Source organism: Athene noctua, chromosome 2 (assembly GCF_965140245.1).
Source record: "Athene noctua chromosome 2, bAthNoc1.hap1.1, whole genome shotgun sequence".
Classification (NCBI taxonomy): domain Eukaryota; kingdom Metazoa; phylum Chordata; class Aves; order Strigiformes; family Strigidae; genus Athene; species Athene noctua.
The window spans coordinates 165,095,965-165,123,151 of NC_134038.1; the positions used below are offsets into that span (position 1 = coordinate 165,095,965).

The 27,187-nt window shown below is 66.5% G+C and overlaps 2 protein-coding genes across 2 annotated transcripts in view; one reads left to right on the forward strand and one right to left on the reverse strand.

Moving 5' to 3' along the window:
* Nucleotides 1–266: 266 nt before the first annotated feature.
* Nucleotides 267–27,187, forward strand: part of LOC141956722 (uncharacterized) — a 36,956-nt gene continuing 10,035 nt past the window's right edge. Inside the window, exons 1-20 of the mRNA XM_074897524.1 lie at nt 267–371; nt 1,455–1,856; nt 1,955–2,081; nt 2,428–2,541; nt 3,065–3,175; nt 3,278–3,397; nt 3,506–4,232; nt 6,648–7,133; nt 9,127–9,448; nt 9,507–9,873; nt 10,129–10,622; nt 13,952–14,794; nt 14,940–15,308; nt 16,484–16,828; nt 17,032–17,430; nt 18,041–18,167; nt 19,754–19,867; nt 20,114–20,224; nt 22,338–23,253; nt 24,786–24,843. Of these exons, the coding sequence (XP_074753625.1) occupies nt 348–371; nt 1,455–1,856; nt 1,955–2,081; nt 2,428–2,541; nt 3,065–3,175; nt 3,278–3,397; nt 3,506–4,232; nt 6,648–7,133; nt 9,127–9,448; nt 9,507–9,873; nt 10,129–10,622; nt 13,952–14,794; nt 14,940–15,308; nt 16,484–16,828; nt 17,032–17,430; nt 18,041–18,167; nt 19,754–19,867; nt 20,114–20,224; nt 22,338–23,253; nt 24,786–24,843 (6,576 nt within the window). The 5' untranslated portion in view covers nt 267–347. The remainder of the gene's footprint in view (nt 372–1,454; nt 1,857–1,954; nt 2,082–2,427; nt 2,542–3,064; nt 3,176–3,277; nt 3,398–3,505; nt 4,233–6,647; nt 7,134–9,126; nt 9,449–9,506; nt 9,874–10,128; nt 10,623–13,951; nt 14,795–14,939; nt 15,309–16,483; nt 16,829–17,031; nt 17,431–18,040; nt 18,168–19,753; nt 19,868–20,113; nt 20,225–22,337; nt 23,254–24,785; nt 24,844–27,187) is intronic.
* LOC141958222 (uncharacterized) lies at nt 6,150–11,885 on the reverse strand. Its single transcript, XM_074901002.1, has 4 exons — nt 11,844–11,885; nt 9,181–9,815; nt 7,774–7,977; nt 6,150–7,423 (listed from the first exon to the last, which is right to left on the reverse strand). Exons 2-4 carry the CDS (start codon nt 9,716–9,718, stop codon nt 6,396–6,398), a joined length of 1,770 nt encoding a protein of 589 aa, XP_074757103.1. The 5' UTR covers nt 9,719–9,815; nt 11,844–11,885; the 3' UTR covers nt 6,150–6,395.

The following is a 27,187-nucleotide window of genomic DNA, read 5'->3' on the forward strand; positions in this document are numbered from 1 at the left end:
GGTGCCGACGCCGGTTGCCGGGGCTGGTGCCGGGGCGGCGGGGGCTGCCGGTGCCGGTAGGCGGCAGTGCTCCGCGCTCGGCGCCGCTCCCCCCCCTCCGCCCCCCCGCCCGCTGCCGCGAAGCCCGGAGGAGGCGGATGCAATTCCCCGGCTGCCCCTGGCTCCTCGGCGGGGCGGCGGGGCCCGGCCCGCAGCGCGCAGCCACCGACAGCGGCCCCGCTCCCGGCCCCGCTCCCGGCCCCGGCCCCGGCGCGGCGGCGGGCGGCAGCGCGGCCCCGCTCCGCTCCGCGCTCTCCCCGCCGCGGCCCGGCCCCAGCCGCCGGGGCCCGGCCCAGCACCGCGGGGCCATGGCCGAGTGGGCGCCCGCCCAGGTAAGCGCGGCCCGGCCCGGCCCGGGGGCACCGGGACCGGCACCGGGACCGGCACCGGAGGCGGAGCCGCCCCGCCCGCGCCGCCGGCCGCTCCGCGCCGCCGCCCCCCAACCCCCCCCGCCCCGAGGTCGGCCCGTGCGCCCCGGCCGGGACCCCCCGCGGTGCCCTCTCGGGGTTCCCCCCCTCGCCCCCAGCCCCGGCACCCCCAGCCCGGGGACCCCCGGCCACCCCCTTGCGCCCTCCAGACCTGGGCAGCCCCCGGGGCCCTGACCCGGGATGTCTCCGTGTCCCCGGGATGTCCCCGGGCACCGCTGAACCGGGGTGTCCCCGGGATGCCCCCAGGGGCCCCCGGATGCCCTCGGGATGCCTCCGGGATGCCCCCGGGATGTCCGTGTGTCCCCAGGATGCCCCCAGGATGTCCCCGGGCACCGCGGAATCAGGGTGCCTCTGGGATGCCCCCAAGTGCCCCCAGGATGCCCCCAGGATATCCCTGTGACCCCGGGATGCCGCCAGGATGTCCCCAGGATGCCCCTGGGATGTCCCCGTGCCCCTGGGATGCCCTCGTGTCCCCAGGATGTCCCCGGGCACCCCTGGTCCCACCTTGCCCGTGTGCCCACCCGAGTGGGGGGCGTGTCCTGCTTGGGCAGGCCCAGGGAAGCCCCGGCGAGGGGTGGGGGGCTGGGGTGCCAGGCTGGGGGGCGCTGCCTTGGCCTGCCCTGCCCACAGGGACAGTGGCTGGCGCTGACCCCACGGCTGCCGTGGCTGTACCCTGATCCCTCCCCGGCCCGGCGGCACTGGCCAACAACCCTCCTCGCTTGCCCCTCGCCATCCCCTCAGGCCTGCTGCATCCCTCCAGGGGCCAAATCCTGACCCGGCCGAGCCGTTGGCACGTGCTGAGCACAGCAGGGCTGTGGGACAGGCCCCCGGTGGTGCCCGGGGCGGGCAGGGCGAGGGCAGCGCACGAGGGGGGTCCCCGGCATGGCGCCGGGGGGCAGCGGTGGCCAAAAACCCCTCGAATCGGGGCTGGGGGAGCGATGCCAAGGCCACGAGCCCCCTCCCACCCGTGCCCTCTCCGCGGCCCAGGTGCAGGAGTGGAACGTGGAGGCCCCCCACCTTATGCCTCTGCAGCCGCCGCTGCTGCCAGAGCGGGCGCACGTGCGGGAGGCGCAGCTCCACTCCGCCGAGGCCTCGCTCTGGACCGTGGTGGCCACGGTGCAGGCAATGGAGAGGAAGATCGACCTCCTGGCCACCCGCCTGCTCAGCCTCGAGGGACGGTCCGGCACGGCTGAGAAGAAGCTTCTGGACTGCGAGAAGACGGCCATGGAGTTCGGGAACCAGCTGGAGAGCAAATGGGCCGTGCTGGGCACCCTCATCCAGGAGTACGGGCTGCTCCAGCGGCGCCTGGAGAACGTGGAGAACCTCCTGAAGAACAGGAACTTCTGGGTGCTGCGCCTGCCCCCAGGCCCCCGGGGTGAAGTCCCCAAGGTAACGGCTCCCGGCGGGGGCTGCGGGCTGGGCAGGGGGGACCCTCGGCTGCCCAGGGGAGTGGGCGGCGCTGAGCTGCTGGGGGCTTGTCCCTGCAGGTGCCAGTGACGTTTGTTGACATTGCCGTCTACTTCTCGGCAGAGGAGTGGAAGAATTTGGAGGAGTGGCAGAAAGAGCTGTACAATAACCTGGTGAAGGAGAACTATGAGTCTTTGCTCTCCCTGGGTAAACATCCCTTTTCGCCCCTCTCCGTGGCTGCATCTCTCCAGAGGGAGGGTCCCAGATGCGGGTGCCCTGGTCCCCTGCGAGCAGTCGGTGGAGGCACATGCCGCGGCTCCGGGGCCTCCCATGTCGGAGGGAAAGCCTCTGCCCCCCGTGCTGCCTACACGGGGATGGGATGCTGTGGGGGCCCTGGAGTGAGTCCTCGGCCCCCAAAATCGAGGGCCTGGCACAGAGGTCCTGCTCAATTTAGGCAAGTTCTCCGCCAGGAGAGATGCCCGGTGCGTCCCTGGAGAGGGCCGGGTGGGTGTAGCCCCAGCGCCGGTGCCAGCCCTGCTGTCTCCCCATGCAGACGGTGCCCTGTCCAGAAACGAGGTGCAGCCCCGTGGCGAGCGCGGGGAGGGACCCTGCGTCCCCGAGCAGAGGGAGCTGGAGCAGAGGGAGCTGCCGCCGGATGCCTGTGCGGGTGAGGCATACCCCCCCCCCATCCCCACTGCCTCCCACCTCGAGTTTCCCCCCACCCCACTGCCCACCCCGGGAAGGTCCCTCCTTCCCCTGGTGGTCCCAACCCCACAGGGCCCAGTTTTAAAGCCACGGCCAGATGCTGGTCCCCGCTGTGTGACTGGGGGCCACCACAAGTGACCCTGGAAAACCCCCGATGGCAAGCTGGGGGGGCTTGGGCATCTGTCCCTGGGAGATCCGTGTGCCCCCCACTGCCACCACGTCGTGTCAGAGCCCGTGGGCTGTGTCACAGTCACCTGTCCCCATCGCCTGTGCCATTGTCACCCATCCCCGTGGGCTGTGCCATGGCCACACGTCCCCACGGGCTGTCCCAGGGTCACCCACAGCTCCCCTGGGGGCTGGGGGGGCAGTGTTCGACACCCCTTAACTGCAGTGGGACAGGGACATCACACATTGGCCGGAGCCCGGGGGTCCCACCCGCCGTTGGGCTGCATCCTGGCACCAGCCAAGTCTCTCCTTGTGAACAGAGTCGCTGATCTCCACCTCCGACATCCTGTCCCGGATCAAGCAGGAGGTGGCGTTTGTGGGGGAGCAGCAGTTTGCCGAGGAGCGGGCGCTGCCGGCAGACCCCTGCGCAGGTGAGCCCGGGGCCGGGCCCAGCACCGGCAGCACCCGCTGCCTTTCGCAGTGCAGGATGCGGCCCCGCTCGGCTGAGTGCCCATCCCCGTCCTTCCCCGCAGGCGCGGACGCCCTGATCACGGCGCACGACTTCTTGTCGTGGATCAAGCAGGAGGAAGAACCCTGCGTCCGTGAGCCCTGGGAGCTGCCGGAGAGGGAGATGCTGACAGGTCCTGGTCCCGGTGAGCGATGGGGGAGCTGGTGGCGGGGAAGCGCCCGCCCAGGCTGGGACTCGGGGATGTCCCCGGTGTCCCCAGCAGGCGCTGAGCAAGCCTCTCCCTCCCCTGCAGCTGGCGAGGGGCTGCTGGTGAAGTCGGAGGAGCGGTGCCCCCACGCCGAGCCCCCCGAGGAGGTGGGTTTGCCAGGCGGCTCCGGGGAGCTGCTCTTCCCTGGCGCGGGCTTCGGGAGCCCCGAGGGACAGGCTGCGGTGACGGCGGCGGCGGCGGCGGCGGCGGCGGCTCTGCCTCCGCAGCACAGACTGGGCAAAACCTCCGGCTCGGAAGCGGGGCCGGGGGCCGAGGCGTCGGGGCTCCCCACCGCCACGCCGGGGCCCACCGAGGAGCGGCCGCACGGCTGCGCCGAGTGCGGGAAGAGCTTCAGCGGGAAGAAGAGCCTGCGGATCCACCAGCGGAGCCACGCGGCCGAGCGGCCTTACCCCTGCGCCGAGTGCGGCAAGAGCTTCAACTGCCACTCGGGGCTGGTGCGGCACCAGATGATCCACCGCGGCGAGCGGCCCTACAAGTGCTCCGAGTGCGGGAAGTGCTACAGCCGCAAAGAGCACCTGCAGAACCACCAGCGCCTGCACACGGGCGAGCGGCCCTTCGCCTGCGCCGCCTGCGGCAAGAGCTTCATCCGCAAGCAGAACCTGCTCAAGCACCAGCGCATCCACACCGGCGAGCGGCCCTACCAGTGCCCGGCCTGCGGGCGCAGCTTCCGCTACAAGGAATCCCTCAAGGATCACCAGCGGGTCCACGGGGCCGAGGCGGGACCCCCACCGTTGCCCCCCCCCGGTATCATGCCCCCTGGGGATTAGGGGCTGCCCTCCGCTGCGGACTGACACCCCCCACCCCCCTCCACATTGCCCCCCCAGGATGGGGGCAGGCGCCGGCCACAACGCAGCTTCCTACCAAATACAGGTGCCCGGCTGGGGTGGGGAGCACGTGGGGAGCCTCGGGGGGGGGGACCCGTGTGCCTGCAGGTTCCCCCCACCCTGGGCCAGCCCCTGCCACGGACAGACACTTCAGCCTCCACCGCTCCCCCCGCCCCCAGACAATCTTGCTGCACAGGATGGGGAGCAGCCCCTCCACTCCCCCAACCCCGCCGCGTCCCCCTGCTGTCACCACCCGCCCCCCCCCCCCCGCCTGCTGCTCTGCTCCCCGGCCCCCACTGCTTATTTTTACTGCCCTCCCCCCCCCCGCCCTGCCCCGCGCCGTCCCGCTCTGTACAGTGCTTGGGGTGTAGTTTTGTACGGACCATGCGATATGGAATAAAGTCATGCTGGGCTGCAGCACCTTTGGCCCCCTCCCCTCCCTCCCTGGCCCCACAGGGTCCCCCATTTCCCCCCCCCTCAAAATCCTGCAGTCCCCCCTACCCCGTGCATCCTGCCTTCATTTTAACCAGCTGCACCCCCAGCTCCTGCCCACCGTCACCAAACTGGCCCCACGTTGCTCCTACCCTTGATTTGGGGCTGTAAGTTGGTTCACCCCATTTTTGACCCAAAGCTCTGCCCCTTCCCCAGGCCCCCCCCCCCTCCCCCAAGCTGGGTGTCACTGCCCACCCCTCTTAAGAGATACGATCAACCTGGGAGGCCCCACTGCCCCCTCCCCAAGGTGTGTGTGGGGGGCGCTGCACCCACCGGCCCCATTCCGCCAGGGTGGCAAAGGAGCTGCCACCAAGCAGGGAATGTGGCTGGGGGGTCCCCACGTGCTGCAGCTTGGTGGTGGGGGGGGGGTGACATCAGCCCAGTGTGGGCTTTTTAGCCCCCCCCGATGTGGGCTGCAGTCTGAGGAGGAGGCAGGGTGTGCGGGGCTGGAGCTACCTGGGGACACTGCTGGGCACCCCACAAAATGCTGGGGACCCTGAACACACCCTGGGGACACCCCACGCTGCTGGGGACCCCACAAACTGTTGGACGCTCCCTGGGGACTCTGGACACTCCCTGAGGACACAGCATGGTGCTGGGATCCCTGGACACGCCTTGGGGACACTGGACACTTCATGGGGACACTGGACACTCCCTGGGGACACTGCACACTGCTGGGGACACTGCACAGTGCTGAGGGGTCCTGGACATTCCCTGGGGACCCTGCACGCTCCCTGGGGACCCCACAGACTGTTGGGGACCCTGGATGCTGCTTGGGAACCCTGCCTGCTCCTGGGGAGACCCCGCATGCTGCCGGGGACCCGACTCGCCGCCTGGGGACACCACCCATGCTGTCCAAGGGACCCTGCACACTCCCTCGGGACCCGAGCCCAGACAGCACAGCCTGAGGCTGGGGGTCCTGGTGTCCTGTCGTCCCCACCTCCCCGCCCCAGGAGAAGCTCAGTGCCACCAAATTCGGGGTCGTTTGCCCCAAGGCCCTGCCCCGCGCAGCCCCTGCGGGCTGCGCGGGGCAGGGCCTTGGGGCAAACGACTCCGTATAGCAGCCCAGCACCCTCTTGCCCCCCCCAGTTCACACACAGAGGCGGCTTTTCTGGTTTTTTGGGGATCGTTTTTGTTGGTTTTTTGTTTTTTTTTGTTTTTTTTTTAAACAGAAGTGTACGGTTATATGCAAATTAGGTCATTAAATGATTTGCATAAAATGTTCGCGCCTCAGCGACTAAGTTTTCCTAACTCCCCACCCCCCCCACCCCACCCCCCCCAAAAAAAAAAAAAAAAGGTAGTAATCCTACTCGACTAACGCCACCGCGGGTGCGGGAGGGGGGGGGGGGGGGGGCCGCTCACACCCGCGTGTGCGAAATCGCCGCCTCCCTCCCCCCGGGACGGGCGACGCCGTTTCCCCCGTGCTCGCGGGGACCTCGCCGGCGGCCGCACATTTGCGCACACAGCCCCCCCCCCAATCCCATCCCAAAGCACACCGTTCCCCTCCGTGTCCGTGGCGGGAAGCTCGCGCCGGGAGGGCCGCGGGCACAGCATGTCCTTCATGGGATGGCGTGTCCCCCCCCCCCCCCGGCCCGTCCCTAGCTGTTGGCGAGGAAGAGGCGTCTGTGTCTGGAGGCAGAACCGCGCGGCCGGCCCCGACGCCGACCCCGGCCTCGGTTGCCGAAGGGGCTGCGGCTGGGCACGGCGGTCTCTCCCCAGTTGGTGGTCCCGGCTTGGGGCTCAGGGAAGCTGGGCTCGGCTTTGGGCTGCTCGAGGAGCGGGCTGGGGTCCGGGCGGGGCTCAGCCGGCGGCGCCTGGCTCTGCCGGGCGCTGGCCCTCTCCTGCCGCAGGTACCGCAGCTCGTCGCGGATGTCCGTGAGGACGCCCAGGAGGCGGAACTGGAGCTCGCGGTCACGGGCCCTCTCCTCGCGTTGGGTGGCCCGTTCCTCTTGCCACATGGCCAGCTCCTGGTGGTACAGCTGGTCCCACTGCTCCTCCAGGTCCAGCAGGTGGTGGATGTTAGTCCTCCAGCTCTCCCGGCGGTCGTCCCGCAGGCGGGAGCAGCCCAGGCCGCGGGGCGGGCCGGGGGCGGCGGGAGCGTCGCCCGGGGGGGAGGCGGAGGAGGGCAGCGACTCCTCGGTCAGGGCGCCATGCAGCGGGGAGCGGGCCGGGGGCTCCTCCTCCGCCGTCGGCTTCTCCCAGGTGGGCCCCATCAGTACCCTGGGCAAAGCGCCCATCTCCGGGCCCGGGCCCCCTGCTTGCTCCTCGGGGTGCGAGGAGTCGAGCCCGCGGCCCAGGGGGGGCAAGTCGGACACTCCCTCGTGGCCCCAGTCCGAGTGAGCGTCCACGGGGTTGAGAGGGTCCTCGGGCAGGGAGGTGACAGAGCCCTGGGAGCTGCAGCGGCGGATCAGCATGGCCTGGCGGGACAGTTTCATGTCTTCCTCCGCAGACATGGGGGCCTCGGGCCCAGGCTGCATCCCCGCGGCCCCGCCGTGGCCTCTCTCCCCTTCCCGGCCTTCCCGTTCCTCTTCCTCCGACATGGAGGCGTAGGAGACGAGCGACTCGTTTCGCAGGGACGGGGAAATGGCCGACACGTCTGGAGTCCGCAGCTCCGGTCCTGACTCGGCTGGAAGAGAGGAGAAGCCCCACGGTGAGCCCCTCGCAGCCCGCGTGACGCGGGGACGGCCACAACCTTCCCCTTCCCTTGGGTTTGCCGCCTTCTCCCGCCACCCGACAACCCTCGGCCATTACGGAGCCGCGCTCAGGGCTCCCCACGAGGCATCCGCAGCCCTTCGGGTCCCGCCGACCGGGAGAGAATCGCCCAGGCTGGGCTGACGTGGGGAAATATCTCCCACCGGGGCATCCCCCGCAGTGCCAGGCCCAGGCTCTCCGTGCAAACCACCACAGCGAGCTTTTGGGGGTCGCCGCCACCTCCCTCCAGCCCCCCCCCAGCGCCTAAAGCCCCCGCAGCCTCACCCGAGCTGCTCTGTCCTTCCCCCCGGCTGTACTCGCAGATGACGGAGGGGTCGGGGCTCTGCACGGCCAGGCGGGGCACGGCTGAGCCCTCCACGTCTGGCAGGGACGAGGGCTGCCCGTTGGTGTCGATGTAGATGCTGGGGTGGCTGACGCCGGGTTGCAGGTGTATGAAGGATTGCTTGGTGGCGCCGGGGAAGAACAGATCTGCGGGACAGAGAGAATCCGGCCTCAGCCGCTGCGACCACGGCACTGGAAAGTTCACGTGCCCCCTGCAGAAGGGCAGAGAGCAGGGGGGTTCCCCAGGATGAAGAGCCCTGCTGGAATCTGCCAGGGAGCGACGCTCACAGACGCTCATACTGAGGCACAAACGCTCCCCCTGCAAGGCTGCCCGGCCCCAGGGACTATCCTCAACTTGCCCGGCCCCGAGGGGGTTTGGCATCTCCTAAATGTCCCACCGGATTTCTTCCTTCAGCCCAGATGCTCGGCAGCATGACGAGCGTCTGGTTCAGAGGCAGCCCCAGCCTGAACCGAGTCAAACGAGACCCCACGCTGCCCACCCCACAAAATCAGAGAGGAGGAAGGGGCAGAAGGACTGACCCTGGTGCTCTCCAGGGACACAGATAAGCTGGGTACATCCCTTTTGCGGATTTCCATAACTGCGGAAAGGGCAGGGAGGGTATTTGCCTCCTGGCCAGTAACAAAGCCCAGCTGGGCCCGGCTCAGCACTACCACACGCCCGATGTTGGGTCTTTCACCGACACCTTCACCCAGAGCGTCTCTTGAACCGAACAGGCATTGCCCAAGAGCAGGACCAGCAGGAGGGCCCCGCGCTCCACCGAGACACGGATCTGCTCTGCAGGTGACAGCGGGGTCAATGGCACAGACCCGTGGAGACCCACCAGCTCCCCCGGCTGCGAGGCACTGCGGGGGAACAGTGACTTTGCACCGAAGCTGCTGCTCTCTCTGACCTCAGCTAACCGTGGGGGACACTGGCCCCCAAAGGAACGTGCAAAAGAAAATCCCATCCCGTCTTGCACCTTTAGACAGCATCCAGCAAAGCCAGGCACTGTGTTAAAGGGAAAAAACCCAAAGAAACAAAAAAAAGACCCGCTCCCACCAAGCCTGAGGTGTTCCCGTTGGTCCCAGGTTGTTTCCACAGCGGAATTTTGAATTCCAGCGCACAGAGTTTCCAACGCTGGTGCTTTGCTGCTCAGACACAACGGGAGTAGGGCTCTGCCGGGCGCTGCAACCCCGACACAAACCGTGTGCGAGAGCAAAAAAACCCCCAAGTCTCCTTCCACGCTTGGCAGAGCCCGGAGCTCAGGGAGGGGGCGACACACCGCGGCCTGGCAGGTGGGGACGAACAGAGCTGCTCCAACTCTCCCCAGAGAACCACCAACGACTGACCTGGGTCCAAGATGATTTCGGGCTCCGAGTCGTGGCTGGCCTGCAAGAAGGTGGAAGCCACCATCTTCTCCAGGGGCGTGAGGCGCGGCTTGTGGAGCGGCCCGCCGGCGCGGTTCATGGGCAGGTGCTTCTTGGAGGTGATCTTCTTCTTGACGTCCAGCCGCAGGTCACGCCACTTGTGCTTGAGGTCGTCGATGGAGCGTTCAGTGTAGCCCAGGAAGTTGACGCGGCTTTGGATTTGGGTCCAGAGCTGCTTCCGCCGCACGGGGTGAGCCCGCAGGGCTTCAGACCCATACAGGGCGCTGAAATGCCGGACCACATTCCAGACCAGCGTCTCAGTCTCGTCATTGGAGAAGTTGGCCTTCCTCTTCCGGCCAGACGCTGGCATCGCCTGCGAGGCTGCGGCAGAGGTGGAAGGGGCACAATTGAACCTCGGTCCCCACTCCTCTCTGTCAGCTCCTGGGGGGAACATGGGGCTGCGGGAGCCCGAGGGAGCCGCGGAGGAGGGAGCCGAAGCAAGAGCCCCCGAGGCATCCATGGCAGGGGAGGCTTGGGCCGGGGAGGATCTAAAGAGCCGCTTCGGCACACCACGCGGCACGGGGGCACCTCATCCCCTCGCCCCGGCTCGAGAGCACCTGGGAGGGGAGAAAAGGAAAGGGCAGCGGTGGGTGGCGGCAGCGCGGGGTGATGACGGTGAGGCCCCCGGCCCTCTCCAACCAGAGGCGCCCGGGGGCCCCCGGCCAGCTACCACGGGGGCCGCGGGGAGGGTTGTGGCCACGCCGTGCGCGCGGAGGCCATGGCACACGCTTCGGGGCCGCGGCGGGTGCCTCGGGGCCAGGCTGAGGGTGCCGAGGAGCACCTCGGGGCCAGGCTGAGGGTGACGGGCCGTGCCTCAAGGCCACAGTGAGGGCCTTGCGGCCATGCTGACAGCGACGGGGAGCCCCTCAGGTTGCACAGTGAAGCGCCTGCAGGACATGGCCTTGGCAAGCCACGGCAGGAGCCACAGCGACAGCTCCAGGGCCACAGCCATCGCCTCCGGGCTACGTCGAGCACCGCAGCGAGGGCCCTGGCCGCCCGTGGTCAGCACCTCAGGTCCACAGCAAGGACCTCATGATGGCAAGCACCCTCAGCACCACGGCAAGGGCTGCAGCCACGGTGAAAGCACCAGGGCTGCAACACGAGGTCGTGGTGAAGGCCTCGGCCACAGTGAGCACTTCAGGTTCCCAGCAAGGGCCTCAGGGCCATGGCAGAGTCCTTGGCCCTGGCACAGGTCTAGGGCCCGTGGCAAAGGCCTTGGGGAGCATCTCAAGGTGGCGGTGAAGACCTTGACCAAGATGAAGGCCTTGGCAAGGGTCTTGGCCATGGTGAGAACCTCAAGCACCCAGCATGCACCTCAAGTTCCCGGTGAGGACCTTGGGGTCATTGTGAAGTCCTTGGGCATGGTGAGTGCCTCAAGGCCATGGCAAAGACATGGAAGGCCTTGGCCATGGTGAACTCCTCAAGGTCCCACTGAGGGCCTCAGGGCCATGGCAAAGCCCATGGCCACGACAAGCGTTTCAGGGCCATGGCAAAGACCTTAGCCCTTGGCCATAGTGAACACCTCAACCTCCCACTGAGGCTCTCGGTGCCACGGCAAAGACCATGGCTATGGCAAGTGCTTCAAGGCCATGGCAAAAGCTTTGGCCACGGTGAACAACTCGAGCTCTCACAAGGACCCTGGGGCCACTGCAGGGACCCAGACCATAGCGAGTGCTTCAACGCCATGGCAAAGACCTTGGTGAGTAGTGAGTGCCTCAAGCTGCCAGTGAGGGCCTCGGGGACACGGCAAAGACCTTGGCCATGGTCAACACCTCAAGGTCCCAGTGAGGGCCTCGGGGACACGGCAAAGACCTTGGCCATGGTCAACACCTCAAGGTCCCAGTGAGGGCCTCGGGGACACGGCAAAGACCTTGGCCACGGTCAACACCTCAAGGTCCCAGTGAGGGCCCTGGGGACACGGCAAACACCTTGGCCATGGTGAACGCTTCAAGATCCCAGTGAGGGCCTCAGGGACACAGCAAAGACCTTGGCCATGTTCAACACCTCAAGCTCCCGCTGGGTGCCTCAAGACCCTGGCAAAGACAGTGGCCACGGTGCAGGTCTCGGGCCCACAGCAAAGCCCCTGGCCGTGGCCAGCATCTTACGGCCATGCCGTGGGCCCGTGGCAAGGCTCGTGACATCAGCGCACCCCAAGCCCCGGTCCCGCCGACCCCCTCGGCCCCCCAGCACCACGGCAAAGTCCTCAAGCACCCTCAGCATCTCCAGGCCCCACCGAGACCCCTCCGGCAGCCTCAAGGCCTCGGTCGAGCACCTCACACACACACCCCCCCTCACCTCTCCCCGCCGCGACGGCCTTTCCCCGCCCCCCCCCTCAGGAGTGGTGGGGGCAACCGGTTACCGGCTGCACCCCCGGGGCAGGGCCGGGGCCTTCAGCGGGCGGCTTTTGTTCGCGCTTCCGCCGGGCACCAGGGACAAAGGGGCCGGGGCCGGTGCCTGCCCCCCGGAGGAGGAGTTGGGGGGGACCCGGGGGCAGGCACCGGCCCCGGCCTCAGGCCTTTCCCGCCCCCCCCGTTCCCCTCCACGCCTCCCCAAACACCCCCCCGGGGCAGGGCGGCGGCGCCTACCTGTGCCGGGACGGGCGTGAGACGGGAAGGGGGGGGGGGGGGGGGGGAGAGGGGGGAAAAACGGGGGCCGGCGGCGGAGGGGCCGGGCTCGGAGGAAGGGGGGGGGGGGTACTCAGGTCCGGCGGCGGCGGCGGGTAATGGCTCCCGCCTCGGCGGAACTCGCCTTCATTTCCTCCGCCTCCGAGCGGCGCGGCGCGGCGCGGGCCCTGCGCGCTCCCGCCGTGCGGCGCCCCCTGGCGGCCCCGCCGCGCCCCCGCCGGCGCGGCCCCTCCGCGGAAACCGGCGAGGGGAGGGGGGGGGCAGGCGGGAGGTCCCCGCGCACCGCGCCGGCACCCCCGTGATTCTGTGTGTCTTCCGTGGAGAGGCCCCCCCCCCCCCCCGGTGCACCCCGACCTTGCGCATCATCCCCCCCCCGGTGCTGCGGGAACCCCCGTGATTGTGTATGCGCGTGGGGAGCACCCCGGGGCACCCCGACACCGCCCCCCCCGGGTGATGAGTGCACACTCATGACTGTGCATCCCCGTGGGGAGAGACACCCCCCGGCGCACCCCGACCCTGCACGCCCCCCCTGGGTGTTACGTGCACCCCCATAATTTAATTGTGCAACCCCATGGGGCTCCCCCCTGCACACCCCATCCCTGCAGGCCCCCTCCGGGTGCTACGCGCACCCCCGTGATTGTGCACCCCCGTGGGAACTTCCCTGTGCACCCCCTCCCTTTGCACCCCAATGCCCCCTCTGCCGCTGCACCCCCCAGGGGAGGGTGGGGGGGTCTGTTGTACCCCCCTGCATCCCACTCCCCCCCCCCCCATCACCCTGTGCACCCCCGGGGGACCCCTTTAACCCCGTTCACTCTGGCAGGCACCTGGGTGCCCCCTGCAACCCTCGGGGGGGCCCTGGCACACCCCCCCCTTCACCCAGACACACCCCGGTGCCCCCTGCTCACGCACCCCTAAGGCCTGAGGGTGCCCCTTGTGCACCCCAACAGCCCCCCCCCCCCAGACACCCTGATGAGCACCTCCTGCATGTCCTGCCCATGCCCTCCGCACCCCAGAGCACCCATGGGTGCCACGCGCCCGTCTCCACCACGAGCGGGTGCCTGTTGGGGTGCACTGTCCAGTGGGGGGGGGGGGCTCTGCAGGGGACGCCCAGGGCTCCTCATTAACCCACGAGGGCCCAGGAGCAGCTCCGGTGTCCCCAGGCCAGAGCAAGGGAGGGGAAGGGGAAGGTTTGGGGTGACCCTGGCTGCTGCTGGCAGCGCTGGTGGGGAGGGGGGACGGGGGGCTCTGCCCAGCTCACGGCGGGGCTGGAGGCGACGTGAAAATATTCCAACCGGCACCCGCGCTGCATTTTGCTGAATTCTGCCTTTTTAATGCCTGTTGCAAACCTCCGGGCACCACGCGGTGACACAGCAGCTGATGCGCCCGGTCTCCCCCAGACACTCCCCCCCCGTTCCCCCCCCACCCTGTCCCCGGCAAACACAATCCTCCCACTCAGGGCAAATCCCCCCTCCTCCCCAGGGGCAGATCCGCGACGGCTCCCACTGCTTTCAGAAGCCACTCCTGGGGGAGAAGGTTTTGGCGGGTAGTTTGTGTCCCCACAGGTGACAAACCCAGAGCGCGGCGGCTCCGTGGCCCCCGTTGCACAGCGCTCCCCAACAGACACCCCCAGAGCCCCGCGGACACATGGCAAACCCCACGGCACAACTCAGGCAGTGCTGCGGCGGGAGGGGGCAGCCAGGTTGGTCCGGTGACGGCCCCGATGTCCCAGGCAGGGGGGCGAGCGGGTTGGGCCACGCGCTGGCTCAGTGCCTGAGAGGGGCGTCCCTGGCGAGGCCTGGTCCGGCGCCCGCAGACACCATGTGCACCGTGTCCTCCAGCTCGTAGAAGGCCTGGAAGAGTTCCGGCGAGGTGGCCCGGCACTCCAGGTACCGCCGTAGCGTGGCCAGGCTCTCCCAGACCTCCCGCTCGGAGGGGCAGGGCCGCACTGCCTCCGGCTCTCCCGCCTCCTCGGTCTCCGCCGTCCCCTCGTCCCCGTCCGCCGCGTCCCCGTGATGCTCCCGCTCCTCGTCCATCAGCGCACGGCGCTCTAGCTGCTCCTGCCCGAGCAGGCCGGGTGCCGGGGCCAGGGCCAGGGCCTCCCCGCTGGCACTGGGGCTGAAGCCGGCAGCACGGAAGCAGCTGGCGATGAGCCCCCGGCGCACGTCGCCCCAGGCTTGCGCCAGCGCGTGGAGGGCATCCAGGAGGGTCGGCTGCCCCGCGCCGCGCTCTGCCGGCAGCCACCGCAGCAGCCGGCGTCGGTAGTGGCCCTTGAGGTCGCCGGCGACACCGCGGTCCAGGGGCTGGGCCAGGGCAGTGCCCGGCGGCACAAAGACCATCCTGACGTTGGACAGCTGGAGGTAGGGGTGCGCCTCGTGCTTGGCGAGGAGGAGGAGGACGCTCTTCCCCTGGCGCCGCATCGCCTCGTTGAATTCCTGCAGCCACTCGGCGAAGAGCGGGGCAGTCATGCCGGCCAGGCTGCCGGCGCGGTAGCTCCAGGGCATCTGCTCCAGGTTGATGCCGCGCAGGCAGCGGGGCCGGGGGCTCTCCCCCACCGCCCGCAGCGGGGCCTTCTCCGAGCCGTCGGCGTTGGCGCAGAGCAAGACCGTCAGGCGGTCACCGGCACTCTCGCCCTTACCGGGGGAGGCGGCTGGGAGGAGCACCCCCGTCTCCCCACAGGCATAGATCTCGGGGAGCGCGTAGCTGCGGAGGAGGCTGGGCAGCACCGCACCGGCCCAGTGCTCGGCCGTCGGCTGCTCCGCGTCCCCTTTCTCTGCCGGGGGCTTCTTGACGGCCAGGTTGTGGCGCGCCTCGAAGCGAGCCAGCCGGCCGGCGCTGGGCTCCGCATCGGGCCGGCCCAGCGCCTCGGCAAGGTGTTTGGCCTTGAGCTGGAGGAGCGGGGCGCCGACGGGCAGGTCGGCGGCGCGGGCACCCTCCACCCAGCGCAGCAGAGCTGCCTCGAGGGCCGCGTCCTTCCCCTCCCGCTTGCGTTTGCGCTCAGGGTCGCCGTTGCGGTGCCATTCGCTCAGGATCCGCTCCTTGTTCTTGATGATGCGGCAGATCTGGGGCTGCGACACGCCGAAGCGTTTGGCCAACTCGCTCTGCGACACCTTGGGGCCCTCCAGCATCTCCAGCACACGCACCTTCTCCGTCAGCGACAGCTCCTTCCGCTCCTTCCGGGGTGCTGCCGCCACCCCCTCCACCGTGCCCGGGGAGCGGCCGGCGCTGGGGCTGGGGCGGCAGGGACTGCCCGCGGACCCCAGCCCCACCGGCTCGGCGAAGCCTCTCCCGCAGCGGCCGCAGGCGTGGGCACGCTCCCCGCCGTGCGCCAGCCGGTGCCGCACCAGGTCTGGCTTTTGCCCGCAGCCTCGCCCGCACTCGGCGCACTCCATCACCGGCTCCCCCGGCCGGCAGCGGCGGCTCTCGAAGGCCGGGGACGGGGCGATGAACCCCCCGTTACCGGCACCAGGATTCGGCTCCGGCTCGGGGATGCCGCAGTAGCTGCAAGCCTGTTCCCGCAGCGGGACGGGGAAGTCGCCGGGGCCGGTGCGGCGGGACAAGGGGGAGCCGGGCGGGGGGGATGCCCCCTCCTCGCTCTTCACCTCCTTCCCCAGCCAGTCCCCTGCGGAGACGGGGGGGTGTTGGGGAGCGACCCCCTCACCGGGAATCCTGCCCTGGTTTGGCAGGATCTGGCCCACTGCCCCAGCCCCGGTGCCCCCCGTGTCCCGCTCACCCTGGGAGGGCCCCGCGTGCGCCGTGCGCAGCCGGGGGCTCCGGTGCTCCCCGTAGCGCCCCGCCGCCGCCTCCCCCCGCTCCACCTCGGCCAGGATGTCAGGTTTGGTGATGGCGTAACCTGTCACGGAGACAAGAGGGACGGGGCGGTGATGCCACCGGTGATGCCGTGGCATCGGTGTCCCCCCGCCACGGCCCCGTTGCGCTGGCAGGCACAGACGGCCGGTGTGGTCCCACGGTGACCCCGCGCACCGTGACGGTGCCGCCGCCGCTGCCGTGCCGCCAGCCTCGCTCACGGCCAGGCTGTGACCAGCAGCGCCGGGGCCGGTTGCCGGGCAGGACCCGCGTGCCTCACCCAGAGCGATGGGGCGCTCCCGGTCCTCCTTCATGGCACCGGCACCGTCCCGGTCCTCGGGGGAGACGCGGCGGCTGCTCCCGGTGCTGCTCCCGGCGAGGCCTCCTCACCTGCGGGAAGGGACGGCGGCGGTTCACTGACGCGCCGCACCGGAGTGACGCCGCACGGCCGGCCGGAGGGGACACAGTGGTGGGGCGGGCGGGAGGGACGGGGGAGACGGGGCGGCGGCGGTGCCCGTGGGGCCGCCTGCAGCCGGTGCCGCCGAGCGCCGGTGGGCCGCGGTGCCGGTGCCGTACCTGGGCCGGGCCCCGTCCCGTCCCGTCCCGTCCCGTCCCGTCCCGTCCGGTCGGGCCCGGTGCAGCCCCCTTCCCCCCCCCTCACACCACCACCCGGAGCCGCCGCCGCCGCCGCCCCAGCCCCGCGCGGCCCCGCGACCGGCGGCGGGAGCGCGCGTAACCGGCACGGCGCCAGCGACGCCCCGCCCCCGCCGCGCTCCGCCCCGCCCCGCCGCCCCCAGCTCTACGCAGCCATTGGGCCGCCGCCAGCGGGCGCCGCGCGGGTTGGCCGCACCGCCGGCCAATCGGCGCCGGTGTCGGGGGCTGCGGCGGCGGAGCGGCCGCCGCCGGTCCCTGGTGGGTCGACCGAGGCTGCGCGGTCCGCCCGCCGGTGGGTGTCGCTGCGCCGCCGCCCGCCGCCGCTCCCAGCGTGCGCCGCGCGCTCTCGGCATGGCCGCTCTGCCCCGCCGCTGCTGAGGAGGCGCCGGGCCCGCGCCGCCGCCGCCCGCTCCCCCCCGCTCCGCTCCGCGCCGCCGCCGCCTCCCGCCGCGCCCCGCAGGGCCATGGCCGACTGGGCTCCCGCTCAGGTAAGCGCTGCTGCCATCCCCGCCCCCCCCCCCCCCCCTTCCACCCGCCGCCGCCCCCCGGCCTGGCCCCGTCTCCCGTCCCCCGCCGGCGGCCGGGCCCGAGGGCTCTGCTCGCCGGTGCGGGCCCGTCCCGTTCACCTCGCGGCCGGGATCGCCGGCTGGTTCGATAGGCGGAGCCCACGGCCCTGTCTGTGCTCCCGCAGGAACTGGAGTGGGACATGGAATCCCAGGAGCTGGCTCTGGAGCAGCCGCTGCCCGCCGCCGAGCAGGGCCCCGCCGGGGAGGCCGAGCTACCGGCCGCCGAGATCTCCCTGACGCTGGTCACCGAGATCCAGGCCGTGGATAGGAAAGTGGACGCCCAGGCCGCCCAGTTGATGAACCTAGAAGGGAGGATGAGGATGGCGGAAACCAAGCTGATCGGTTGCGAGAAGACAGCGGTGGAGTTCGGGAACCAGCTGGAGAGCAAGTGGACCGCGCTGGGCACCCTCATCCAGGAGTACGGGCAGCTGCAGAAGAGGCTGGAGAACATGGAGAACCTCCTGAAGAACAGGAACTTCTGGATCCTGCGCCTGCCCCCCGGGGCGAAGGGGGAAGTCCCCAAGGTAACGGTTCCCTGCTCTCTCTTCTCTCTCTTCGAAACCGGGTTGTTCCACATGTGCTCTGCGCTCGCAGCCCCGTTTCGGGGCAGCAGCTTCTCTGCGGCGGTGCCTTTCCTTTAGTGCTCCGCGTGAAGCACCGGCGCAGGTCCCTTTGTGTTAATTACGCGCCGCTCGTTATAGAGGCGGGACCCGAGCCAGAGCGCCTCGGCCGCTTCTCTGTGTGCTCACAAACTCCGCAGCATGGCTGGAGCCGCGTTTTGAGCCGTGGCAGAATTCTGTGGCTCAGCTCTGCGTGCCTGGCGGGTTTGGGAACACCCCCCAGTGCCTCCGCAGAGGCAACCGGGGGCAGAATTGCATCAAAAATGAAGCGGGAAGAGAGTCCGTGTTGGACGCTGTGCGCACGACGTCGCCTGCGGCGCAAGGAGGATGAGCAGGGGATGAGGGAGAAGCCCTTCATGTCCCTGCAGGCAGGGGTGAAGCTGCCTGAGCCAGGCACGGGGGGGAGGAGCAGATGGGGACAGTCCTCGTGGAGTTTGAACGGGAAAACATCCCCGCGTGTTTTCTTCAGCAAAAGGCAGAACGCCTTGAGCGTACACGATGCTTCCAATCGCAGGTCCCTGTGGCGTTCAACGATGCGTCGTTTAACTTCTCTGAGGAGGAGTGGAAGAGCTTGAACGAGTGGCAGAAGGAGCTTTACAGGCACATCATGAAAGGCAACTACGAGGCCGTCATCTCGATGGGTAAAGAGGAGCTGGGGTTTGCCCTGAGCCTTTCTGACAGGCCAGGTTTTCCCGGGGCCTGGCGGCTGGAAGCAGCGCTGTGCCTGGCAGGATCGGGGAGGGTGGACGGCGTGCTGGTCTGGGAGCGCTTTCACCAGCAGCCCCAGCAATTAGTTGAGGAAGAGGGGAAGCGAGAGGAGCCTCGAGCTGAGGGAAGACGGGGAAGAGGGGAGTTTGTTTGTCACGCAAAGGTCCACAGATCCACTGCGCTGGGTGCGTCAGCCCACTCGCCGCTTAGGGCAGCAGAGGGGTGCCCTGCCCCTGAGGTTCCTTCCAGCCCTTTCTGTGGGCGATCAGTCCTTCCTCTGCAGAGCCCTGCGTGAGGGAGGAGAGCGAGGTTTGTCAGCTTGGTCCTCTCTGACCCAGGGAACGTTTCATGCACAAGCCATTGCAGTATCCGCTTCTGTAGCGCCGGGGGAAAGGCAAACTGCCTTCCACGTTCCCCTCCAGCGCCTCAGGGCAGCGCCTTCACGGCTAAACAAACGTGCTCTGCTCATTCCTTCCGTTCCCAGCGCTGGGGGACACGTCGCCTTCACCAGCACCAGCATCTGCGTGTGTTCTGAGGAACGACCTCGCCTCTGCTGGTCACCCGTGCGCTGGGGGCGGGAGCGCAGACGCACTCCCTGGTAGACTGATGTCTCCTGTCTGTGCAGAGGCCGCTGGTGTGCAGGCTCATCTGCCCTCAGACTCTGGGTGATCCGAGCCTTTTGTCCTTTTTTTATCTATCTGTCTGTATTTTTTTCGGAACAGAGGTTTTCTGCAGTTGAAGTGTGTGAGGAGAAAAAGGTGAAGGATAAATACTGCCCCCCGTTCTGTTTAAAAAACAGTCCTGTGTCCTCTAGAGGCACAGGGACCTACGAGGCCTGCTGAAGGGGATCTGTGGATCTGAGCCTGGAGCTTAGAAAAATGTATCTGTGCTTCATCTGAAGGTTTCCTTTGAGTAATGAGGTTTAGGGGTTCAGCCCTCGTATCAGGCAAACGAATCCACCAGAGCAGTGGTGGAAGTGAATACCCAGAGACTCACACATGTTTGGAAATGAAGTTTTCCCCTCTCCGCCCTAGGAGAGATTGTGATTGTCCCCTTTCCCCCACCAAAATCCGCAAGCAGCCCGTGACTCGGACGAGTAGGACGGAGCGGTCCTGGCTGGAGGGAACGGCATGGGGAGGGCACTCCCCCTGCTGCCGCTGGCTGACAGCCCTGGTGCTGTCCCCGAGCTGAAGTCCCCATTGTAATGGATCCGCGGACCTTAGCAGAGAGGAGAAGAAAGGAAGCCCGGAGGTAAGCACAGATGCATTTTCTTATTCTCCTCCTCACGCTGCAGGCTGGGAGGTGCTACTCACCTGAGCAGAGTGTGCTCCTGCAGTCCGCTCATGTCCCCAGGGCCCAGACAAGGTGAGCGCTGCAGATGTGTGAGAGCATCTTCTTAAGCCTCTCTTTCCGTCACCTGTCATCCCCCAGCAGCAAAGGAAGGTTGGTGGGCAAAGGTTTGAGAGTCTCTCACCCACGAGGGCGAAGGAAACCTTCCCATCCTCTTCTTTACGTGCAGATGCTGCCATTTCGAAGCCCGACCTCCTGTCACGCATCGAGCAAGGAGAGGATCCCAACGCAGAGGACCAGGAGGACTCTGAAGGAGGAGAAACCCCTACGGACCCCAGCACCGGTGAGCCACAGCGCTGCCTTCCCGGGACTTGGTGGGGAAGTGGGAAGCAGAGACATGGTACCGCCGCCTGCCCGCGCTCTTCCGCTCCTTCTGCCGCTGAGTTTTGCCGCCTCTGTCCGTGGGTACAGGGGTGACTCTGCTTTCTGAGTCGGCCTTTGCCTGATGCAGCCGTCTCTTCTGAAATCCTCTGCCAAGCAGTTGTGGGGTGTGAGCCTCAGCTCCTGTTGTGCTTTCTCTTGTGCACAGAGTTTTCCTTTCTTGGTCCTGACGACAGCTCGTGGAGTAAATACGAAGAGACTCTGGCTGAAAGCCACGAGGGCTCTGACGAAGAGGAGGGCATGGAGGTCCCCAGTACATGTGAGTTAAAGCGCGGAGCTTCGCCAAGGGCGAGGTAACGATGGGCTCGGTCTCTCGGCGCTTGCTGGGAGCGGGGAGATCTGGCCTTTGCTGTGGTCTCTGCCAGGCTTGCCTCAAGGGCCAGCGTGGGGGCTGGATGGTAGCTGAGGCAGACAAGCTGCTGCACACAAGCTGTAAAAGCAGCTGCGGGCTGGCTGGGGGGTGCGGGTTGCCTGTACGGTGCCGCATCGCTCAGCGAGGCAGCGCATTTGGTCAGCCTGCACACGGAGATGAGCAGGAGCAAACGTAGCGCAGGCGAGCTTCAATGGTGTTAGCAACAAAGTTCTTAAAAGCCTTTTCCACAAATACGTGAAGTGATATTTTTCACAGCTTTCTCTGTCAGGCAAACATCAGGCTTCTTGTGGCGCAGCAAAAGGTGTGTCGTTGTCACCGCCCCGTTGCTCCGGGTCCCCGCTCCGAAGGAGCCGCTTTGGGAGCGTCCTGTGCCAGGTTGTGCCTTTGGCTTCCCGGCCTTGTGCTCGGAAGCAGCTCAGCTGTTCTGGCTGATGCTTTTCCAGAATTTCAGCCCGATGCAAACGAAACAGCCCGTTTTTGAGCCGTGTGTTTGGGTGTCTGGCAAACTGAAGAGCCCTGTGGTAGGGAGTGCTGTGCCATCTCATCTGGGCGCACAAATGCGTGGCACAGCTTCACCTTCTAACGCTCTGCAGAAAGCTGGGGGGTTTTCAGCCCTCTTGCCCAAATCTTCTTTTTAGCCTCCCTTTGCCAGGGCCCTTGGTGGTTGCTAGGAATTACTGTTTATACCATGGGAGATCCTTCAGCCCCAGGCACTGTGCAAGCCCAGAAGGAAAAGAGGTTCTATGCCCTTTCCTTGAATTTTTTTTCACCTTTCTCCTAAGCCACATGTTCTCAAAGAACATGCTCTGCTTCACCTCCTGCTGAGGAGCCCACTTCCCCTTTGTCTAGCTATATATAGAGATCTCATCATTGTACTGTCTGAGCTTTCCCATGAAGCCTTTACCAGTGATCTAGATGAGGGGATCGAGGGCACCCTCAGTCAGTTTGCAGATGACACCCAGTTGGGTGGGAGTGTTGATCTGCTCGAGGGTAGGGAGGCTCTGCAGAGAGACCTGGGCAGGCTGGAGCCATGGGCTGAGGCCAATGGTATGAGGTTCAACAAGGCTCAGTGCTGTGTCCTGCTCTTGGGTCACAACATCCCCATGCAATGCCACAGACCTTAGGGTGGAGTGTCTGGAAAGCTGCTCAGTGGAAAAGGACCTGGAGAGGTTGGTCCACAGTTGGCTGAATATGAGCTGGCAGTGTGCCCAGGTGGCCAAGAACGCCAATGGCATCCTGGCTTGTGTCAGCACCAGCGTGGCCAGCAGGGACGGGGAAGGGATCTGAGCCCTGTGCTCAGCACTGGTGAGGCCGCCCCTCGATGAGTGGGTTCGGTTTTGGGCCCCTCACCCCAAAAAGGCCATTGAATGACTCGAGCGTGTCCAGAGAAGGGCAACGGAGCTGGGGCAGGGTCTGGAGCACAGGTCTGCTGGGGAGCGGCTGGGGGAACTGGGGGGGTTCAGTCTGGAGAAGAGGAGGCTGAGGGGAGACCTCCTGGCCCTCTGCAGCTCCCTGCCAGGAGGGTGCAGAGAGGGGGGATGAGTCTCTGGAGCCAAGGAGCCAGCGCCAGGCCCCGAGGGAATGGCCTCAAGCTGCCCAGGGCAGGGTCAGGCTGGCTCTGAAGAAAGATTTCTGTGCAGAAGGGGCTGTTGGGCGTTGGAATGGGCTGCCCAGGGCAGGGGGAGAGTCCCCATCCTTGGAGGGGTTTAAAGGACATGTAAGTGCGGCGCTGAGGGACACGGTTTAGTGGTGGCCTTGCCAGTGTTGAGTTAAGGGTTGGTCTCAATCTTAAGGGTCTTTGCCAGGTTCAATGATTCTGTGGTTCCAAGATGAAATGCTTTGGCTTCGGTAGCTCCCAGGTGGGACTTGCAAGCCCACAGTGCCGAGTGCTGCCCTGAGCATGCAGAGCAGAGCCCACCTCTGCCCTGAGAGAGTTGCGGTCTAACGAGGCAGCAGTTCTTGTCTCAGAGAAATGACATGAATATCTCTGCTCTGCCAGATGAACAGCAGTGTGATGAGGAAGGTTCCGAAAGCCTTGAGCTTCCTAGCTCCTTGACAGGAAAGTGGGAGGAGGTTTTCTCAAGCCCAGAGGAAGAGATGAAGCCGAGCAGCAAGAGCCGGGGCGGGTCAACCCCGCAGCAGAGAACCTCAACGGGCAATGGGCTGAGGCGCTCCGCTCGCCGCGGGAGAGACTTGGCCAAGAAAGACGCCCCCGAGGACGTGGCTGCAGTGGAGGGGCCCTACATCTGCTGCGAGTGCGGGGAGAGCTTCCTGGACAAGGAGCTCTTTGCTGCCCATCAGAAGGCGCATGCCAGCGAGGAAGCCTGCACTTCCCTGGAGCAGGCAGAGAGCTTCCGGCAGAAATCCAAAACGACGCCTTCGAAAGGCCAAGGGCCTTCCCGTTCCAAACCATCCAAGCGGCCCGACGGGGAGAAGAGCCCCAGTTTCAAGTACGGCTTTGTCAGGCACCAGGTGAACAACATGGTGGAGAGACCCTACACGTGCTCCCAGTGCAAGGAGAGCTTCAGCCTGGAAGTGAGCCTCATCTTGCACCAGAAGCTCCACACGGGGAAGGGCGACGGGCCGCTGACGTGCACCTACTGCGGGAAGGACTTCCGAGACCTCTCCAAAGCCATCCGCCATCAGCGCATCCACACCGGGGAGAGGCCCTACCAGTGCACCGAGTGCGGGAAGAGCTTCATCCGGCGGGACCACCTGCTCAAGCACTGGCGGGTCCACACCGGGGAGACCCCCTACCAGTGTCCCGTCTGCGGGAAGCACTTCCGCTACAAAGAATCTCTGAATTGCCACCAGAAAATCCACTCCCGCAACCCCCGGCCCATGGAGGATTCGCAGCACAACCTGGAGTCGGCCACTCAAACCAGCCATTTCTGTGTGAAAAAAGAAACTAAGCAGTAGCGCTGCATGGGGAGGGAGGCCGGGGCAGAAGGGCTCACAGTTACGCTAACGCTCTAGAAGGTGGACGTGCAGCGTGGTGGGAGGTGAACTTGTATCGCAGCTAATCCATGTGGTCATGCAACGAAGCCCGCTTTCTTGAAGCATCCAAGGAATTCCTCTTAAAAACTCTAATCGGACGGCCTAGGCACCTCTTCGACCCCTCAGGGTTACGTGGGACTTGCACTAGTCGTCCCCTACGCAGGTTTGGATTTTGCCTGTGGAGAACAATCCCGAGCGATTCTCCGGGGTCCGTATTTAGCAGGTGTTTCCCCACCTATCTTTGTGCATATTCAGGAGTGACAAGCTTTTGCTTTCTTTTTTTCCACTTGTTTCACCGCAAGGCTGGAAGCGTGAGGAGGGAGGGAGGGAGGGAGGGAAGGAAGATGCCATTCCCAGGCAACCGGCCGCCCGCTCCTGTTGCATCGCCACACCCCGTGCTGCGAGGCCAGGGCTGGGATGAAGGGAAGAGAGGCAAGGCCGAGATGTGGTTGGGGGCATGATGTGGGATTTGTCGAAGGGAAAAAAAAAAAAAAAGTGGAGAGGAGAGAGCAGCAAAGGTGAGAAAAAGTAGGTGCAGGAGGCAAGGATGGGCAGGAGGAGGGCTGAGTCTGTTGGAGCAGGAGGAGTCGGGAAGGGCAGCACGTGGAGGTGCGGTCGGGTGACTCACCCGAGGAGGACATGTCTCTGCTGTGTCGAAGGATGTTGCAGGTACCAGGCAGGCTGTCGTTTCCCTCTGGCCCAAGGGAACGGAGCCGCTGGTCTGTCACACAAACTCCTGTCAATGAAGGCGATTTTATTACTATTTTTTAACTGGGTTTGGTCTCACACTCAGGTAAGTCAGATGAGTGAAAGCAACTTCTCCTAACCCCTGTAAAGAGCTGTTTGGTTTTTAGTTAATCTAGAAGTAGTATATTATTATTAATTATTAATTATTAATTATTATTATTATTATACTACAAGGAAATGTGTGGCACTATATTTCACAGTTGATCTAAAACACTTAAATGTATGAGATAACTGACTGGAGATTTTTCAGACGTCTGTGTAAATATTGGTTGACTTCTCGGAGCTAATTGGTGTTGTTCCTGAGGTGGCTGTAAGTGGTGTCTCTTCCGCTGTGTATCGTCGGCTGCTGGTTCGTGATCGTGTTTTGTAATAACTTTTGTAAAGTCTGTCAATACAGTGTTTCCATTCTGAAGCCCGTGTCGGGTGAGTGATCGCAGCCCCACTCCCCTTTGCCAGCCTTTTGTGTTTCGTCCTGGCTTGCCCCTCTCCTGTGGTGACGCCTGCAGCACCCTTGCCTAGCACCCGGCTGTTATTTATTAGCTTTTTCCAGGTAACTTGCACAAAAGTGGTGAACTGCACAAGCCGAGCTGAGCATCTGGAGAGCTGGGTCCTGCGAGCGAGGCCGCTCGGCGCGGCTCTGGGGCTGCTGCGTCCGGCGTTTGGGCTTCACGTTTTTAAAGCTTTTTCTCTGCCGCTGCTGCAGCTGGAAGCAGACTTTGGTTTTATGTGAGCAAAACGTCGCAGCCACGGGAGAAAATCCGGTGTGAGGAGTCACTGTGCGGGGCAGAGCCGGGACAATCCGGTGCCGGGAGAAGCGCTGGCCTGCTCGGCTTCCGCGCTGTGGATCCGGGCGGTCACAGGCTGGCCCTCCGGCGCTGACTGCGGCCCCTTGGGCTCTCACCAGATGCCACGGCCTGTCCCCGAGGCCTCCCGGGGGAGACGGAGGGACCTCGGCACCCCGCGGGTGGCTGCAGGGCCCCTGGGTTTGCGTCGCCGTTTCCCCGCTCGCGCGTCCTCCCAAGCTCTCTGTACCGGGGCTGCCAATAAACTTGCGGCTGGACCCTGCAGGGCAGCGCCCCGTTTTGTCTCGCTGCGCCGGGGGAGGCGATACTGGGTGCAGGGGGGGTACCCCCGGGGTGTCACCCCTGGCGTGTCCCGGGTCTTGACAAGCTGGGACTGGGGGGTGGGGGGGTGTCCTACAGAGCCGGAGGGACCCCAGCCCAATCCTGCCCCCCCCCCCCCCAGCAGCACCCAGGCGGGGAGGGGTGTGGGGATGGGGGTGCTGGGAGGGAGCAGAGGGATAAATCTCTCCGCGGAGGTGCCGAGGTAGCCAGGCTCAGCCCCTGGATCCCAGTCTCCCCAGTTGTATGGGAGGTGCAGTCCCCAGGCAGTGACAGAGCACACCCCCCCCACACACATCCCCCAGCTGCTCCCAGTGTCCCCTCCCGACCGGTGTCACCTCCAGCCAGGGGCTGCGGGGGGGTGGGGGGGCGGACAGGGGGTCCCTAAGGCGGGGGACAGCGGTGACGGGGATGCGGCCTCGCCACCGCCCCACCTCTCCCGTCCCTTTTTCCGCCCAACCAAAGGGTTTCCTGCCCTTCCCCGCGTTCAGTGTCACCGACTTCCCGCCATTGTCACCCGGGGATGGGATGGGGGGGACCGGGGGGGGGCACACGGGAGGGTCCGGCTGGGCGGCGGAGCCCCGACACCCCGCCGGGCCGCGAGCTGGGGGTTGGGGGGGGTGTCTCATCCCGACCCGGGTTGGGGGGGCCGTTTCCATGGCGACGCCGCCGTCCGGCCGCCATTTCAGAGGCCCGCGGGGCGCGAGGCCGCAGGGCCGGGGGGGGTGCTGGTGTCGGGGGGGCCGCCAGGGGGCGCCCACGCCCGCCCCGCCCCCGGCCATGGCGGCGCCCGACGGTGCGGGCCGGGCCAGGCTGACCGGACCGGGGGCAGCCGCTGCGCCCCCCCGCCCCCCCCCGGGGGCCGCCAGGGCCTCCCCAGTGACCCCCCCGGGCCTTCCCCCGGGCCCTGACAGGGCCCCTCGGGTCCTCCGCACCACCCCGTCTCACACCGATTTCCTTCCCAGTTCCTGCCCAGTTTCCCCCGGTCTCTCCCAGTTCCCCCTCGCTCCCCACAGTCAGCCCAGTCCCCTGGGACTCCCCGCGTTACCCTCAGCCACTCTAGTTACCCCTCACACTCCCCCAGTTCCCTCCAGGGACCTCCCAGTTACCTCGCACCCCCCTCCCCAGTTTCTTCAGCTCCCCTCAGTCCTTCCCAGTTCCCCCACCAGTCACTCCCAGTCATCCCTCAGTCCTCCCCACTGCCCAGTTAGCTCGGGAACAGCCCCAGTTCCCCCCAGTTCCCCGTAGCCTATTCCCAGTTACCCCCAGTCCTCCCTGACAGTCCGGTTACACCTGGGGCCACCCCAGTTAGCGCCAGGCCCTTCCCAGTTCCTCTCAGCTCCTTCCCAGTTGTTCCCAGTGCTTCCCCAGTTCCCCCAGTCCCTCTCCAGTTACTTGCAGCCCCTCCCCAGTTCCCCCATCTCTCTCACATCCTCCCTGTCAGCCCAGGTACCCCCGGCCCCTTCCCAGTTCCTCCCGGTTCCTTTCCAGTTGCTCCAGCACCTCCCCAGTTTCCCCCAGGCCTTCCCCCAGCCCCTCCAGTCCCTCTCCAGTTGCCCCCAATCCCTTCAGTTGCCCTCAGTCCTTCCTCAGTTCCTCTCGGTCTCTTCCCAGTCCTCCCTGTCAGCCCAGTTAGCCTGAGGGCTGCCTCAGTTCTCCCAGTTCCTCCCCTGTTGCTGCCAGCACCTCCCTACCTATCCCCACACTTCCCCAGTTCCCCCAGTCACCCCCAGTCCTTTCAGCTGCCCCCAGTGGCTCTCCAGTCCCCCCCAGTCTCTCCCCAGTCCTCCCTGGCAGTCCAGTTACATCGGGGGCCCCCCGGTTACTCCCAGGCCTTTTCCAGTTAATTCCAGCCCCTTCCCAGTTCCTCCCAACTCCTTCCCAGTTGCTGCCAGCACCTTCCCAATTGCCCCCAGTCTTCCCCAGTTCTCCCAGCCCCTCCAGTCCCCCAGTCTCTCTCCAATCACCCCAAACCCCTCCCCAG